Source organism: Scardinius erythrophthalmus (genome assembly GCF_964197995.2).
Source record: "Scardinius erythrophthalmus genome assembly, chromosome: 4".
Taxonomy (NCBI): Eukaryota; Metazoa; Chordata; class Actinopteri; order Cypriniformes; family Leuciscidae; genus Scardinius; species Scardinius erythrophthalmus.
Window position 1 is genome coordinate 13,896,645 of NC_138224.1, and position 13,763 is coordinate 13,910,407.

Consider the following 13,763-nt stretch of genomic DNA (forward strand, 5'->3'; position numbering starts at 1 on the left):
GTCATCAGGCATCTTCAGAGCCGCTGCTTTCACTTCTATCCACTTCAGCCGTGGACGCATCTGAGCGCAGTTGATCTCTGTGACAAGATCTCGAAACTTCAGCTGATCTCTCAGATATGTAAGATGAGAGGATACTTGCTTGCAATACTTGTGCTCCCACTTTTGAAACATTGCATTTGCGGTGATGTGGTGAACTTTGATGGAGACATCAAGGACTTTGTAGTTGGTAAAAGTAAGTTGTTCGTTCTTACTGACCATCGACTACATCAGATGAGACTCGATCTTTCTGAGGAGAAGAGGAAGGACATCACTAATGCCACTCATCAAAATAGAGTCAACATTCTAGTGCCTTTTGACGACAACGACACCCTGATAACCTGTGGGACCTTTAGAGATGGATACTGCGAAGTTCTTGATCTGAATGACATTACAAAGAGTATTTACTATGAAAGTGGTTTATTGGTAGGATCGAGACAGAATGAGAAATCTGTTGCGTTCATAGCAGGTCCAAGTACCGGTAGGTACATTTTGGTTGGGAAAAATGACGAACACACAATAACTCAAGATTCGTATCCTGTTGTTAAATTGTGGAACACTTTAACGTCTCAGTATATGGGTATTTTCAACGACATAGGAGAAGGAATACACCCCTTCATCCAGAGCACCGCTAGAGATGTGGAGTTTGTTGACGGATTCCAGAGAGTTTCTCCCTCAGAGTCCTACTTATTTCTCAACGCAAAGACTGACTCGGAGAGGAAAGTGCACGTCCTGAGGATGGACAGCAATAAAAGAAAAAAGAAAGACATCTTTAAATCCCTACAGGCTGCAACGATAGAGTGCTGCAATGATAAAGCTCGTCCAGTGCTCGTCTCCTCCACCGTTATTCCCTCAGGGAACGGTGTTATTTGGGCAGGAGTGTTCAGTGCGCAGAATCAGCAGGATCCGGAGAACACCGCGCTGGCTCTGTACGACATCAGTAGAGTTCAAGGCAAAGTGAAGGGTTTCTGCGCTTATGGTGAAAAATGTGATTCTGAGGTTGGAAAATCAGCATTTTTTTTACAAATGTTTAGGCCTAGTAGTTGTACCGATCTGAGTTACCCTATGTATAATAATTGTAATAGAATAATATGTTGCATGAGAAAACTTAATTTCACTGTTCACCAAAGTCATAATATTTTTGTTCTTTGTGTTGCAGAGTGGTAGTAACCTTCAGCCGCTCTCTGTGGTGTTCAAGTACAGCTCAATGTCATCAGTGGCAGCAGTTAGAAGTGGATCCTGGATTGTGTTGTTCATAGGAACCAGTGATGGACAACTGATAAAGGTCTCCTTCACCTCTCAATAAGTTTTCTTTTCTAAATTCCTGCCCTCCATTTAATCTGTTGTTTACCTCTGCATTTGAACTACTATACAATCACAATTTATGATTTGTATTTCTGTTTGTTGTTCTAGCTGGTTTTGGATGAGAAATTCAGACCAGGCTGTCCAACAGTGCTGTACAAATCTGATGATGAACGAGCAGTGCTTCCCAGAATGCACTTTGATCCAGCAGATTTTAAATATATCTACATCGCTGTGAGGAAAGAGGTGAGGTTTAGAAATTTAGTAATTGCAATTACTTTACTTGTGTGTTACGGTACATTGAATCATCATACTTGTCTCTTTCTGCTCATGTTTTTGATGTAGCTCAGAAAAGTGTCTGTGGTTCAGTGTGCTAAATACAGCTCTCTGAAAGACTGCAGAGCTGCTCTGGATCCTCTCTGCGGCTGGTGTGTGAACACACAGAGGTCAGCCTGCCTTTATCACATGGGACTTTTCACACATCACACATGTAATCTGCATAGGCTGCATCATCACCTAACAATAATATGCCTAATGGTTCACTGTTGAACAGTCTTTTAAGTTCTTATCATCTATATGGACATGGTGAGCAGTGTGCAAACAGATCTGTACGTGATAAATTGATGATGTTTTTATCTAGATGTTCTACTCAAGATGAATGCTCAAATACTTCATGGGTGTCCATCCCAAAAAACTCTCTTAAGACACAGCTGCTTTCTTTTCAGATGACAGAGAACTCTTCTAGAAAGGTAGAGGGTCATAATCTTAAAATATTTATCATAATTTAGCAAATATATTTAAGAAATAATTTATAAGATCAAACATTGCCCTCTCCTACACAGGTTACTCTACATCTTGCCTTGAGTCTGGAGAGCACAGGAAATCCCGCCTTCTCATGTTCCTTCACCACAGGAAGTGTGAATCTGTGTGACGGGTCTGATCTGATTGCAGTTTTCCCAAACTGCTCCTGTAGTTTTCCTGACCACATACTTTATACTGGAGGTTAGTTTTCTATTAATATTAATGAAGTTGTATGTGCGCTATTATTCAGTACATTTTGTAGACAGAATATGATTTTTTTTTATAACCATAAACATTTTTGATAATCTATTCAGTTTCAGAAGTCTCTGCTACTGTTACCATTAAGGATCAGAAGATCACAGAGACACTGACACTGAGGAACTGCTCCAGTATCACAGAAAACACAAATGCTTCTTATACACAGTGAGAAAATGAAATTCAGTGTGAAAAATTGCATAGTGCAGTAATGATAACACAGAGCTTTATAGATTATATTAATAAATCATATCATGAATCATGAATGCAGGTGTGTGCAGTGTGTCTCATCTGGGTGTCAGTGGTCCTCTTCCTCTCAGCGTTGTGATTGGAAACATAGACCTGGACCGCAGTTACTCATACAGGTGAGACATGCTTCATTATACGTATACGTATTGGGAAATACGTACTGTATATGTAACCTTTATAAAGATTCAAGATTATATTAGTTCATTGGTAATATCTTAAATATCATTGTGTCGACTGAAGAAAACTCAGGAAGTAAATGAACCGCTCAGTTCTCTCTCTTTTTCTACTTTTTAGGATGCATGTAAAGATCTACGCCCTGAGATTATCTACAGAGTAAGTGTCATATATTATGAACCCAACTTCACAGAATAGGGATGTTGTTTTTTCAGTTTGTTCCTATTTCAAATTAATATGACTTAACTTATGAATATGATTTTACAAGTGTCTGAGTATTTTGTTTTGCTTTTAATTTTTCTTAGGAATAATTTGCTCATAATCTTCTCTTAAAGGGAAAATTTATCCAAAAATGAAAATTATGTCATTTACTCACCCTCATGCTGTTTCAAACCCGTAAAACTTTTGTTAATCTTTGATACCCAAATGAAGATATTTGTAATCAGAGAGATTTCTATCCCTCCATTAACATCCTACGCAACTATTACTTTGATGCTTCAAAATGTTCATAAAGAGTTTTTAAAACTAATCCATATGGATTGAGTGGTTTAGTCCAAATTTTCTGACAGATTTAATTTTAGGATTTTATATAAAGCGATCAAGTCTCTACCGAAAATTTGGACCAAACCACTCAATTCATATTAGTTTTACAATCTCTTTATGAACTTTTTGAAGCGTCAAAGTGGTAGTTGCATAGCTGTCAATGGAGGGACAGAAATCTGTCAGATTTCATTAAAAAAAAATATGTTAATTTGTGTTCCTAAGATGAACGAATGTCTTATGGGTTTGGTATGACATGAGGGTGAGTAATTAATGACAGAATTTAAATATTTTGGTGAACTAACCCTTTAAAACAACAGTAGTTCCCCTTCGTTACGGGGAACTCCCGCTGCGTCGAATACAACGCTACGGGGAATGCCTTCGGCATGCGTTATCTGAAGTCACTATACAACTATTCCAATCTGGATTGGTGTGCGTCATCGTGCGTCATGACGTTGCATGTGACGGTGACCCGGACGCTATATAAGGGTCACAGGAACAAGGAAATGACAGCTTCTGTTCTTCAGCAGCGTTCTATGTCAAACTGTACGTCTTATTTGGTGTTGTCTGTCAAATCTACTATGGCGAAGGCAGTGTGCGTCTCCTTGATTTAAGAAAAATTAAAGAAGCAAGGATGGCGCACACTTGCTTTGTGGTGTTGGGTTGTGAGCGGAGCTTGCACGGACAGTTCTCGAGGGCACTGTCTATTTTGTGCAAACTGAAAGGATTCTGTGACTGGGATCTCGCGTTTGCCGAGGCAGCGCGTAGGTTTATGTCTGCATTGCAATACAGAATCTATAGTGGCTCGGATCTCGCGTTTGCCGAGGCAGCGCGTAGATTACGGCTACTCTGCAATAAAGATTCTGTGACTAATCTCGCGTTTGCCGAGGCAGCGCGTAGATTAATGTCTGCATTGCAATACAGAATCTATAGTGGCTTGGATCTCGCGTTTGCCGAGGCAGCGCGTAGATTACAGGTCTGCAGGGTGTAGACTCTGAGTGTACTCTTCCGCTCCCGCCTGAGCCTGTTTAAAAATAATAAAATAGGCTTGCGTTCCTAGTGCATCAGCTCGCGTCTGTCGAGGCAGCGCGTTGTCTGTTTGCATTGGGTTCGCACGTGGAGCAGTGTTTACAGGTCTCGCGCACGGTTCGGAAGCCCGCGTCACTGTGGCTTCTTCCGACCGTGTTAAAGACCCGGTGTTTGATTTATTTGATTCTGAGGAGTCAGATACTATCAACACTGAATCACGAATATTCACCACATTATGAGGAGTTGCTGGAGAAAGACTGGGGCTGTAATGAAATTAAATGTTTGGTAATTTAATAAGAAAGAAGCGTCTAAAAAGAGTGCTTCCTGCAAACCCAGTCAAAATCCTTGTGTCAGAGTCTTCCTTTTTCAAACGATCTCCATACTGAGGTACTGAGATTGTGGAATAATTGAAGAGGAAAATTAAAGGGGAATTTAATGATGCAGGGGGTAGAAGAATATTTCTCCCAGATATCGTATTACCTCTGATGACTCAGACACGTCCCTCTAAAATTAAAGTGGAGCTAATATAAATATTATCTCGAATTTGGTAGGGAAGGCTTATATGGAGGACAGTCACCAGCTCCTCATATTCTGGGAAGTCACCTCTTCCCCTCCCCTTCCCCCTGTACAGGGCTCGGGGTCAGAGGAGACGTTCTCATAAAAAAAAATAAAAAAAAAAAATATTATTTTCGGTTAGTTCCTGCCGGTCTATCGCTTCAGGTCACCGAATCTCAAAACCTGAGGTCAGTCTCGAGGGACTGATCTCCTTATTAGATTATTCATCGGTTACGTCCTGCCAGTAAACTGCTTCAGACCACCGATAAGCACATTATATCACCTGAGACTAACCCAGAGAAATTGATTCCTCTTGTAGATTGTTTAGACGCCTGGTCAGGCCTTCCGAATATATCTAAATGGACCCTGGGTATAGTTAAAGGATATAAAATCCAGTTTAAAGTAAGACCACCCGATTTTAACGGGGTATTTCACACACTGGTTTTCTCACATCAGCGCCAGGTGATGGAAAATGAAGTTGAATCTCTTTTAGCAAAAGCAATAGAAATTGCCCCTAATCAGGAGAGGGATTCAGGTTTTTACTGCCGTTACTTCATTGTTCCGAAAAAGGATGGTGGACTTCATCCTATTGTAGATCTTAGAGTATTGAATAAATCTTTGAGGAGATTTAGTTTCAATATGCTCACTATACCCAGTATCATTCAGCAAATCAGATCTGAAGACTGGCTTGTGACATAGATCTCATGGATGCTTATTTTCATAACTTCATCATCCATTATCATAGGAAGTTCCTTAGGTTCGCTTTTGGGGGGAAAAGCTTACCAATATAGGGTTCTTCCTTTCGGCCTAACTCTATCCCCTTGCACTTTCTGTATGGATGCTGCCCTTGCTCCACTGAGACTTCAGGGGAACCGCATCCTAAATTATTAGATGACTGGCTTATTCTGGCAGAACCAGAGACGCTAGCAATCCAACATCGAGATGTTGTTTTGCGTCATCTTCAGTGCTTGGGGCTAAGGCTCAATGTCAAGAAAAGTTCTCTGTCTCCTCTTCAAAGAATAACATTTCTTGGAGCTGAGTGGGACTCGCAATCTATGCAAGTTCACTTGACCCAGCCACGTATTTAAAGTATCGTGGCTGCAGTTAGAGCTATCAGGTTAGGCCAGGCCATCACTGTCAAACATTTTCAAAGAATTTTGGGCCTTATGGCAACCGCATCAGTAGTGATTCTACTCGGCTTGCTTCATATGAGGGCCCTACAGTGGTGGCTCAGGACCAGGGGGTTTTCCCCAAGGGGCAACCCCTTCCGTACGATTAGAGTTACGTCCAGATAACCTCGTTCTCTAGTCATATGGAAAGACATACGGTTCCTGTCCCAAGGCCAGGTGCTTGGAGCTTCGTGTCCCAGAAAAATTCTGACCACGGATGCTTCCCGCATGGGCTGGGGTGCGGTCATGGAGGGCCGGTACACCCGCGGGGTCTGGAAGGACCATCACCTCGCATGGCACATCAGTTGCCTGGAGATGCTGGCAGTATTCTTTGCCCTTAGGCATTTCCTTCCAGACCTCAGAGGCCATCAGGTCCTTGTTAGGTCTGATAATATATCGGTGGTCTTCTACATCAACCATCAGGGGGGCTTGAGGTCTCGTCCTCTGTGCAAATTGGCCCATCATATTCTATTATGGTCTAAGGACAAATTTCTCTCTGTGAGGGCCATGTATATACCTGGGGTTGATAATGTGGGAGCAGACACCCTGTCGAGGCAGGGGCCCAGGCCAGGGGAATGGAGGCTCCACCCCGAGGTGGTGGAGCTTATATCGGAGAAATTCGGCCAGGCGGAGGTAGATTTATTCGCTTCTCATGAGAATTCTCATTGCCCGCTCTGGTTCTCTCTCTCGCATCCAGCCCCGTTGGGTCTGGAGGCCATGGTACAGACGTGGCCGAGGCAACGTCTGTACGCCTTTTCCCCCGGTCGCTCTACTCCCTGGAGTTCTGGAGAGGGTCAGAGGATTTTGAGTAGATCTTATTCTCGAAAAACCACACTGGCCTTCTCGAATAGGGTGATCTGGTGGCCGAGGTCATCAGATCAGCTACCTCCAGAACTCCCCGGCTCAGGAAGTTTTAATTGAGTTAGCTGGACCCAGCCTTTTACTGCCCTATGGCTTCAGTACTGGGATTCTTCTATACTCTAATCGGGACCTCTCGTCCACGCTCAGAGCCGCTATGGCGCCTACGGCCTCCGTATGCTCTCAGGGTGGTCCACCCGGGTCGTCCCATGACCTCCATATTTCCCTGTAGCCTTCTAGGATGAATCCTGTTATCCTTGCAGGCTGACAGGTCTGTGGAAAGAAAAGCCCCTGTCGGTTCTGCGGGATACGTGTATATATGTCAGATTAAAAGAAAATCTACATATTTTGGAAATCTGTTAGCTTTCTAGTAGGAAATTTCCCCGGTCACCAATAAGGGTACCGGAGGCTATCTTATGATTTCCTCTGGCTCTTCATCCTTCGTTGCTATAAGTGTGACAGGAGAGCCTTCTAGGCTTTTAGGGTTATCCATTAATGGTGCCTTGGAGTCAGTGTCCTGCCTTTTTAGGCATATGTATATATTGGACCTCACTTCTGAGGCTGTTAACTCAGCCTTTTTCTTACACCAAAAAAGACAAGAATAAAATTCTTAGTATAGTGGGTTCTATAAATTCTCCCCTGTCCTTAGCAATGATCCTCACCTTCAGAGTGCTTTCTGCCTCTGTATGCTGCGTCAGAATCTGGATGAACCCTGTCTCTGCAGGCTATCATATTAAATTGCTTAGAGCCTTTATTCGGCTCCGCAGAGTATATCTATAAAGGGTATTAAATGGGAGTTTGTTAGCTTTCTTTGAGATATTTCTCCCCGGTGACCAAGGTACCGGAGGCTATTCTAAAAATTCCTCAGCTCTTCATCCTTCGTTGCATGTACGGTGTAAGCAAGAGAGCCTCTTAGGCTTCCAGAGATTATCCACTAAAAAGGGTGTTAGGAGTTAAGTGTTCTGCCTGTCATTAATCAGGCCTATCTACTTGGACCTTAATATCGAGGTTGCTGATGCGACCTTCCCTTTGTACACCAAACAAGAAAGAATAAAATTCTTAGCACAGTTGGATCTTTCACTCTCCCTTGCTTTAGTGCTCTTGAGTGTGCCAGATGCTTCACACCCAGGGCGCTTGTTCTCTGTGGGGGCTAGCTGGTACTCGTTCCCCGTAGCGTTGTATTCGACGCAGCGGGAGTTCCCCGTAACGAAGGGGAACGTCTCGGGTTACTGGATGTAACCCTGGTTCCCCGAGAGAGGGGAACGAGACGCTGCGTCCCCTCTCCCCACCTTCGGGGCGCCCTGAGAACAGCTGCTTTGAACCTTTTTCGAAGCTGTCATTTCCTTGTTCCTGTGACCCTTATATAGCGTCCGGGTCACCGTCACATGCAACGTCATGACGCACGATGACGCACACCAATCCAGATTGGAATAGTTGTATAGTGACTTCAGATAACGCATGCCGAAGGCATTCCCCGTAGCGTTGTATTCGACGCAGCGTCTCGTTCCCCTCTCTCGGGGAACCAGGGTTACATCCAGTAACCCGAGACGTTTTCTTGTACATCATATCAGCAGCAAACAATGTGTCAATCATCATGCTTTTTAAATTATATATAATATATTATTTATATTTATAATTATATATTATATTTTTTTAATTATCTAATTATGTATTTTTTTATTCTAAAAAACATTTTTAACTTCTGTTCATTAAAAATTTTGTGGTCATATTCAATTATATAGATTTTTTGTTTTTTTTTTCTGTATGGCCTTTCTTTACTGAGTGCAACATTCTGTGTCCTGCAGGAGCCAGAGATTCTCTCTCTGGAGCCAAACAAGGTTTCTTTCCATGGCAGAAACAACGTTTTACTAAGAGGAAGGAACCTGGAATCTGTCACAAAAATCCATTTTCAAGGGGATCTGGAGTGTATTCCTAAAGAGTGAGATTATGTGTGTTTGTGTTTAGTCGTATTTATGAATGTGTGTAGATTAAGATAAATGATATTGTATATCTGTGCATGAATGTTTCCCCTCAGATCTCCAGTGTTTGATCGCTCCAGTGACACTTTAAGGTTCCACATTCCTCCCAGTGGAACTAAAGGAACAGTGAAAGTGTGTGTTGTTACTCCTGACGACCGTTGTCATGGTAACAGTATCATCACTTACAGTTCCCAGCCCAGCTGCACAGGAATACAGCCCATAGTCTCCTGGAGGAGGTAAGAGCTTTCAGACCACTGGTAGAACAGCTTCCATATCCCATCAGTGCCTTGAGATGACATCGGCACATTATAATTACTTAATCAAATGTCATACAGCCCATTTTAGACACAGAATTTGCAAGAATGCTGTTAATGTGGGAAAATAATATAATATAATGTTCAAGTGTAATGACCTGCAGAGTTACTCTTGATGAAAAAATAAATAAAATAAAAAACCCTACTCATATGCAAGAAAGGTCAGGTCATTTCCATGTTTTGTCTTTGTTCTGAGAGCTGCAGTTTGTAACGGTCACTTTGTGCACTTGCGGTAATTTGAGGTAGAATGAGAACTGCACATGTGCGAAGAGAGTGTGTCTGTAAAAGATGTGAAAGGTGAGCAGGAGAACTTTTCCGACTTTTGTAAACTTTCCTTTTATGTCCCTTTCTATTTGTGACCAGAGTTGTTTAGTTGTTGTGAATGTTTATTTGTATGCTTTTTCTCACTCAATTGTACGCGGATGAGTGTGACATTTAAGTCATTTTATTAAACCCGGGGAAAATACGCATCTATCGTCTCTCGTGCCTCTTTTCCTCCGACACCACATATTGTTTTTCTCTCTGGGCAACAACATCTCAACTTTGTGTTGCAATGTTTATTGACTCATGTGTGACCAAGACTATTCTTTAGTTTAGTAAGAGCAAACTGCTTCCTAACAGCCAGACTGTTTTCATGTTTTCGGCAGGTTTTACTTCCATTGGTTGCTGAAACATCTTGAATTTTGTGTCTTTGTGTTTGTGTGTGTGAAATACACATTCAGGAAAGTTAGTGGGAGGAATTAAAATGTTAATACTGTACTTTTACTGTAACATTGTTTATTATGCATTATTGACTGAAATTGGTTTTAATATCTCTTTATTCAGTGGTGGAAGGAAGATTGATGTTCAGGGGAGCAATATGGAATCTGTGGAATCAGTTATTGTCCATCACTCTAATAAAGAGCTTCAAACACAATACAGCAGAAGCTCAGAGGTAAGACTGACACACAGAGGTCAAAGGGTGAATTACGTCAATGAATCAAGGGGATAAAATCTTTAATTAAAGTCATATTGGAGTCATTTTTAATTCTCTCTTTTCTCAGGGCTTTTGGTTTCATTCCCCTCGTTATTATGGCAGTGGACAGTTAAGCTTATTATTGAAAGTTGTGAACACCACTATTGACTGTGGGTATTTGTCCTACGAGCCTGATCCAGAATTCACATTCACCGCCTTACAGGTGGCCAACGACCTACTGGTGAACATTCAGGTAAAGAATTGCTACAAACTGATCAAGACCTGAACTTTATAATTTGAGTCAACACAAATTCATCTTGTGGATCTCTCTTTCTCAGAAAAAGGCAGATGCATTGACCTTGAGTATGAGTGAGGTGAAAGTGACGGGTCTACGGGGAGATCAGCAGTATCAGTGTGTTTTGGAGGTGTTTGAGTACAATGCCATCATCTGTAAGATTAAAGGAGAATCAGGAGCCGTCACAGAAGTGGACTCAATAACTGTACGTCTGGTTTTTGATATTTTAAATTTTTTGGTAAATGGAAGTTCATAATTTGACTTGATAATATTAATAGTGCTGTGTTAAGTTTAATTTAAATCTTATTAAATCAACTTTATGAGATTGAAAGACATTGCTTTTCATTGTCATTTAGATCACGATTGGGAATTATGTTCTCAGGATGGGGAATCCAAAGCATTTGTTCTGCCTCAGTGCACAGAACACACCTGGCCAAGTATGAAAAAGCAATGAAAACACTCACAGGAAAAAAAAAGTATTCTCAAAAAAAAAAAAAAATAATAATAATAATTATATATTTGAAAAAGGCTTAAAATCATTATTTGCAGTATGAATATATACATATATATATATATATATATATATGTTTGTTAATTAACATATCAGTTAATTATTCAACTTTAAATTAAAAAAATATATATATGTTTTGTCACATTCAACAACCTCTGCGTTCAAATATCCTGTGAGAGCAATCCTGAGACTGAACATCAGGTGGCGCTATATACTTACAATCAATTCAAAGTTCCTGCAGAGGACTGGTTTGTTATTTAGTTATTTTGTAGGAGAATGCTTTCATTGATTCTTTTTAATCGAACACCAACAAAATTCTTCTGTTATTTTTTGTTATTAATCTGATAATTTATGTTATCATTACACTGCCTTACACCTCATACTTATTAATAAACATGCCAAACATAAAATCCTTTAAAAAAGAGTCTGGTCTGATTTATATTAACAAGCACACATGAACTCACAGAAACTTTTACTTCTGCAAGTCACCATGCACACATTTCAGAGCACAGCGTAGTTACTCTAAAATAAAATATAATAGAATATAATTTGTCTATATCTCTAACATGATATAAACCTTAAATATCTTAAGAACACTAAAAGGTCTTCTAAACACAGTTCTGAATTGTTCTGTATGTATCATCATCACATGTACTATGTTCAGGGCCGGAGTGGGGCCACTTTTCAGCCCTGGAGTTCATGCCCAAGACCGGCCCACTTTTTCCACGGTGGAATTCCAAATTAGCACTTTTTCCAATTTGGATAAATGAAGCAACAGTTCAGTTGTTACTATTGTGTAGTTGGTATTAATACCATAGTTCAACAAATAATGTAAAGGTTAAATAATAATTCACTTAGACTTTATAAGAAGCAATTGCGATTTTATATCACACAATTCAGACTATATCTCGCAATTCTGTTTTTCTGACTTTAAAAAGAAGCAATTGCAACTTTATATCCCGCAGTTCTGACTTTATATCTTGCAATTTCTGACTATAAAAAGCAATCGACTTTAATTCACACAATGCTGACTTTATAACACGCAATTGCAACTTTATTTCAGGCAATTCTGACAGTTATATCTCGCAATTCTGACTTTATAAAACGCAATTGAGACTTAATATCACGCAATTCTGACCATCTCGCAATGCTGACTTTATAACACGCAATTGCAACTTTATTTCAGGCAATTCTGACTTTATAACACGCAACTGAGACTTTATTTCACGCAATTCTGATGTATTCCGAAATGTAAACTCGCAAGTGTGAGATAAAAAGTCGCAATTATCTTTTAAAACGTTTTATTCTGTGACGCAAACAAGCTTCCATACCTCCTGGCCTCTTCCTCCCAGCCATCCTCCCTGACGCGTACCGTTACGGTAGGGCCGGCCCAGCTTTCGGTAGGCGCCGGCGATGCCGCGGGCCCGCGGCCGCAGTAGCCTACCTAAAACGTTTAGGAAAAGACTGGCTGTGGACCCAACCAACTCTATAGTAGGGGAGGGGAGAACTCCCTCACATGGTACAACCCATGCAGAGGCTGCGCGCTGCAGTGTCAGAAGGCGGAACGTGTAATGTTACTAACGTGACATTGAAATGTGAAACAAAAAAAAACAAAACAAAAAAAAAATCCTCGACCGGCCCAAAAGTGAAGCGGCCCACCGGGAATTCTCCCGATTACCCAATCCGGGCCTGACTATGTTGTATACTAAAGATTCTAAATTTTTAACAAACATAGCTGGTGTGCATAAAATTGTAATATTTCATTGTAGTGCCTTTATATTTCATACATTCATAAGATAACATAACATAACATAATATAACATAACATATACAAAAGACAAAAGTGTGCAAATATCAGCCTAGTTCAGCTAAGCTATTATTATTATTAGGCTGTTTTTGTTGTTATTATGATCATTATCATTATTATGCCAGATGAACCGATGAGTTAAATAATGATTTTTAATAAAAAATAATTATGTTCTTAAACTGATAGGCTATTTAGCCTACTTTCTTTCGGCATACTGTTGTAGACCTATGCTTTTTCTATCGTCTGTGTGTGTGTGTGATATTTGTGTCCAGTACGATATTTGTTTCATATTGATTTTCAGAGCCATACATATGAGTCCGGACACAAATACGAATGTTATTATTAAACAAGTTGTTATACAAACTACGTGGGAAAAAAATCTTAGGCTATACTTCCGGTTAATGTTGTCAGATAATTTCTAAAACGTTTAGGCCTCTTCTACTTTGTGTGCTTCGGTATTCAAAGGAACGCAATTTTTTTTTTTATAACATTTCACTAAAGTAACTTTTTGGATAGATAAATATTTCAAAAAGTAAGCTACAATTTCTCTGTATTTAAAACACACCACCCTCCTCTCACAGCACTGCTTTCACTTCCACTCACTTCATCCGCGGACACATCTGAGAGCAGAAGATCACTGTAACAAGATCTCACAATAGAAGGCCTGTCCAACTGCTCGTTCAGATATAAGATAAGAGTTATTTAAGATTATAATGAATATAAAGTCTGCTGTCAATAAAATGATTTCAAGAGAGAGTTCCTTTTACTCTTATTTTATGTAGGATTATGAAAAGTGTCTCATCATGAAATGGTATAACATACAAAACAAGTCAGGAAGTCATCAGGCATCTTCAGAGCCGCTGCTTTCACTTCTATCCACTTCAGACGTGGACGCATCTGAGCGCAGTTGATCTCTGTGACAAGATCTCGAAAC

General features: G+C 40.4%; 1 protein-coding gene across 1 annotated transcript; it reads left to right on the plus strand.

Annotated features, from left to right (window-relative positions):
• Nucleotides 1-123: 123 nt before the first annotated feature.
• On the plus strand, nucleotides 124-13,740 carry LOC308689091 (plexin-C1-like; the record flags this gene model as incomplete). Its single annotated transcript, XM_081362644.1, has 15 exons — nucleotides 124-1,035; nucleotides 1,202-1,321; nucleotides 1,450-1,584; nucleotides 1,684-1,784; nucleotides 1,979-2,087; nucleotides 2,181-2,340; nucleotides 2,463-2,562; nucleotides 2,666-2,759; nucleotides 2,938-2,976; nucleotides 8,774-8,907; nucleotides 9,004-9,183; nucleotides 10,087-10,195; nucleotides 10,305-10,469; nucleotides 10,555-10,716; nucleotides 13,612-13,740. 15 exons carry the CDS (start codon nucleotides 124-126, stop codon nucleotides 13,738-13,740), a joined length of 2,649 nt encoding a protein of 882 aa, XP_081218770.1.
• Between the last annotated feature and the right edge of the window lie 23 nt (nucleotides 13,741-13,763).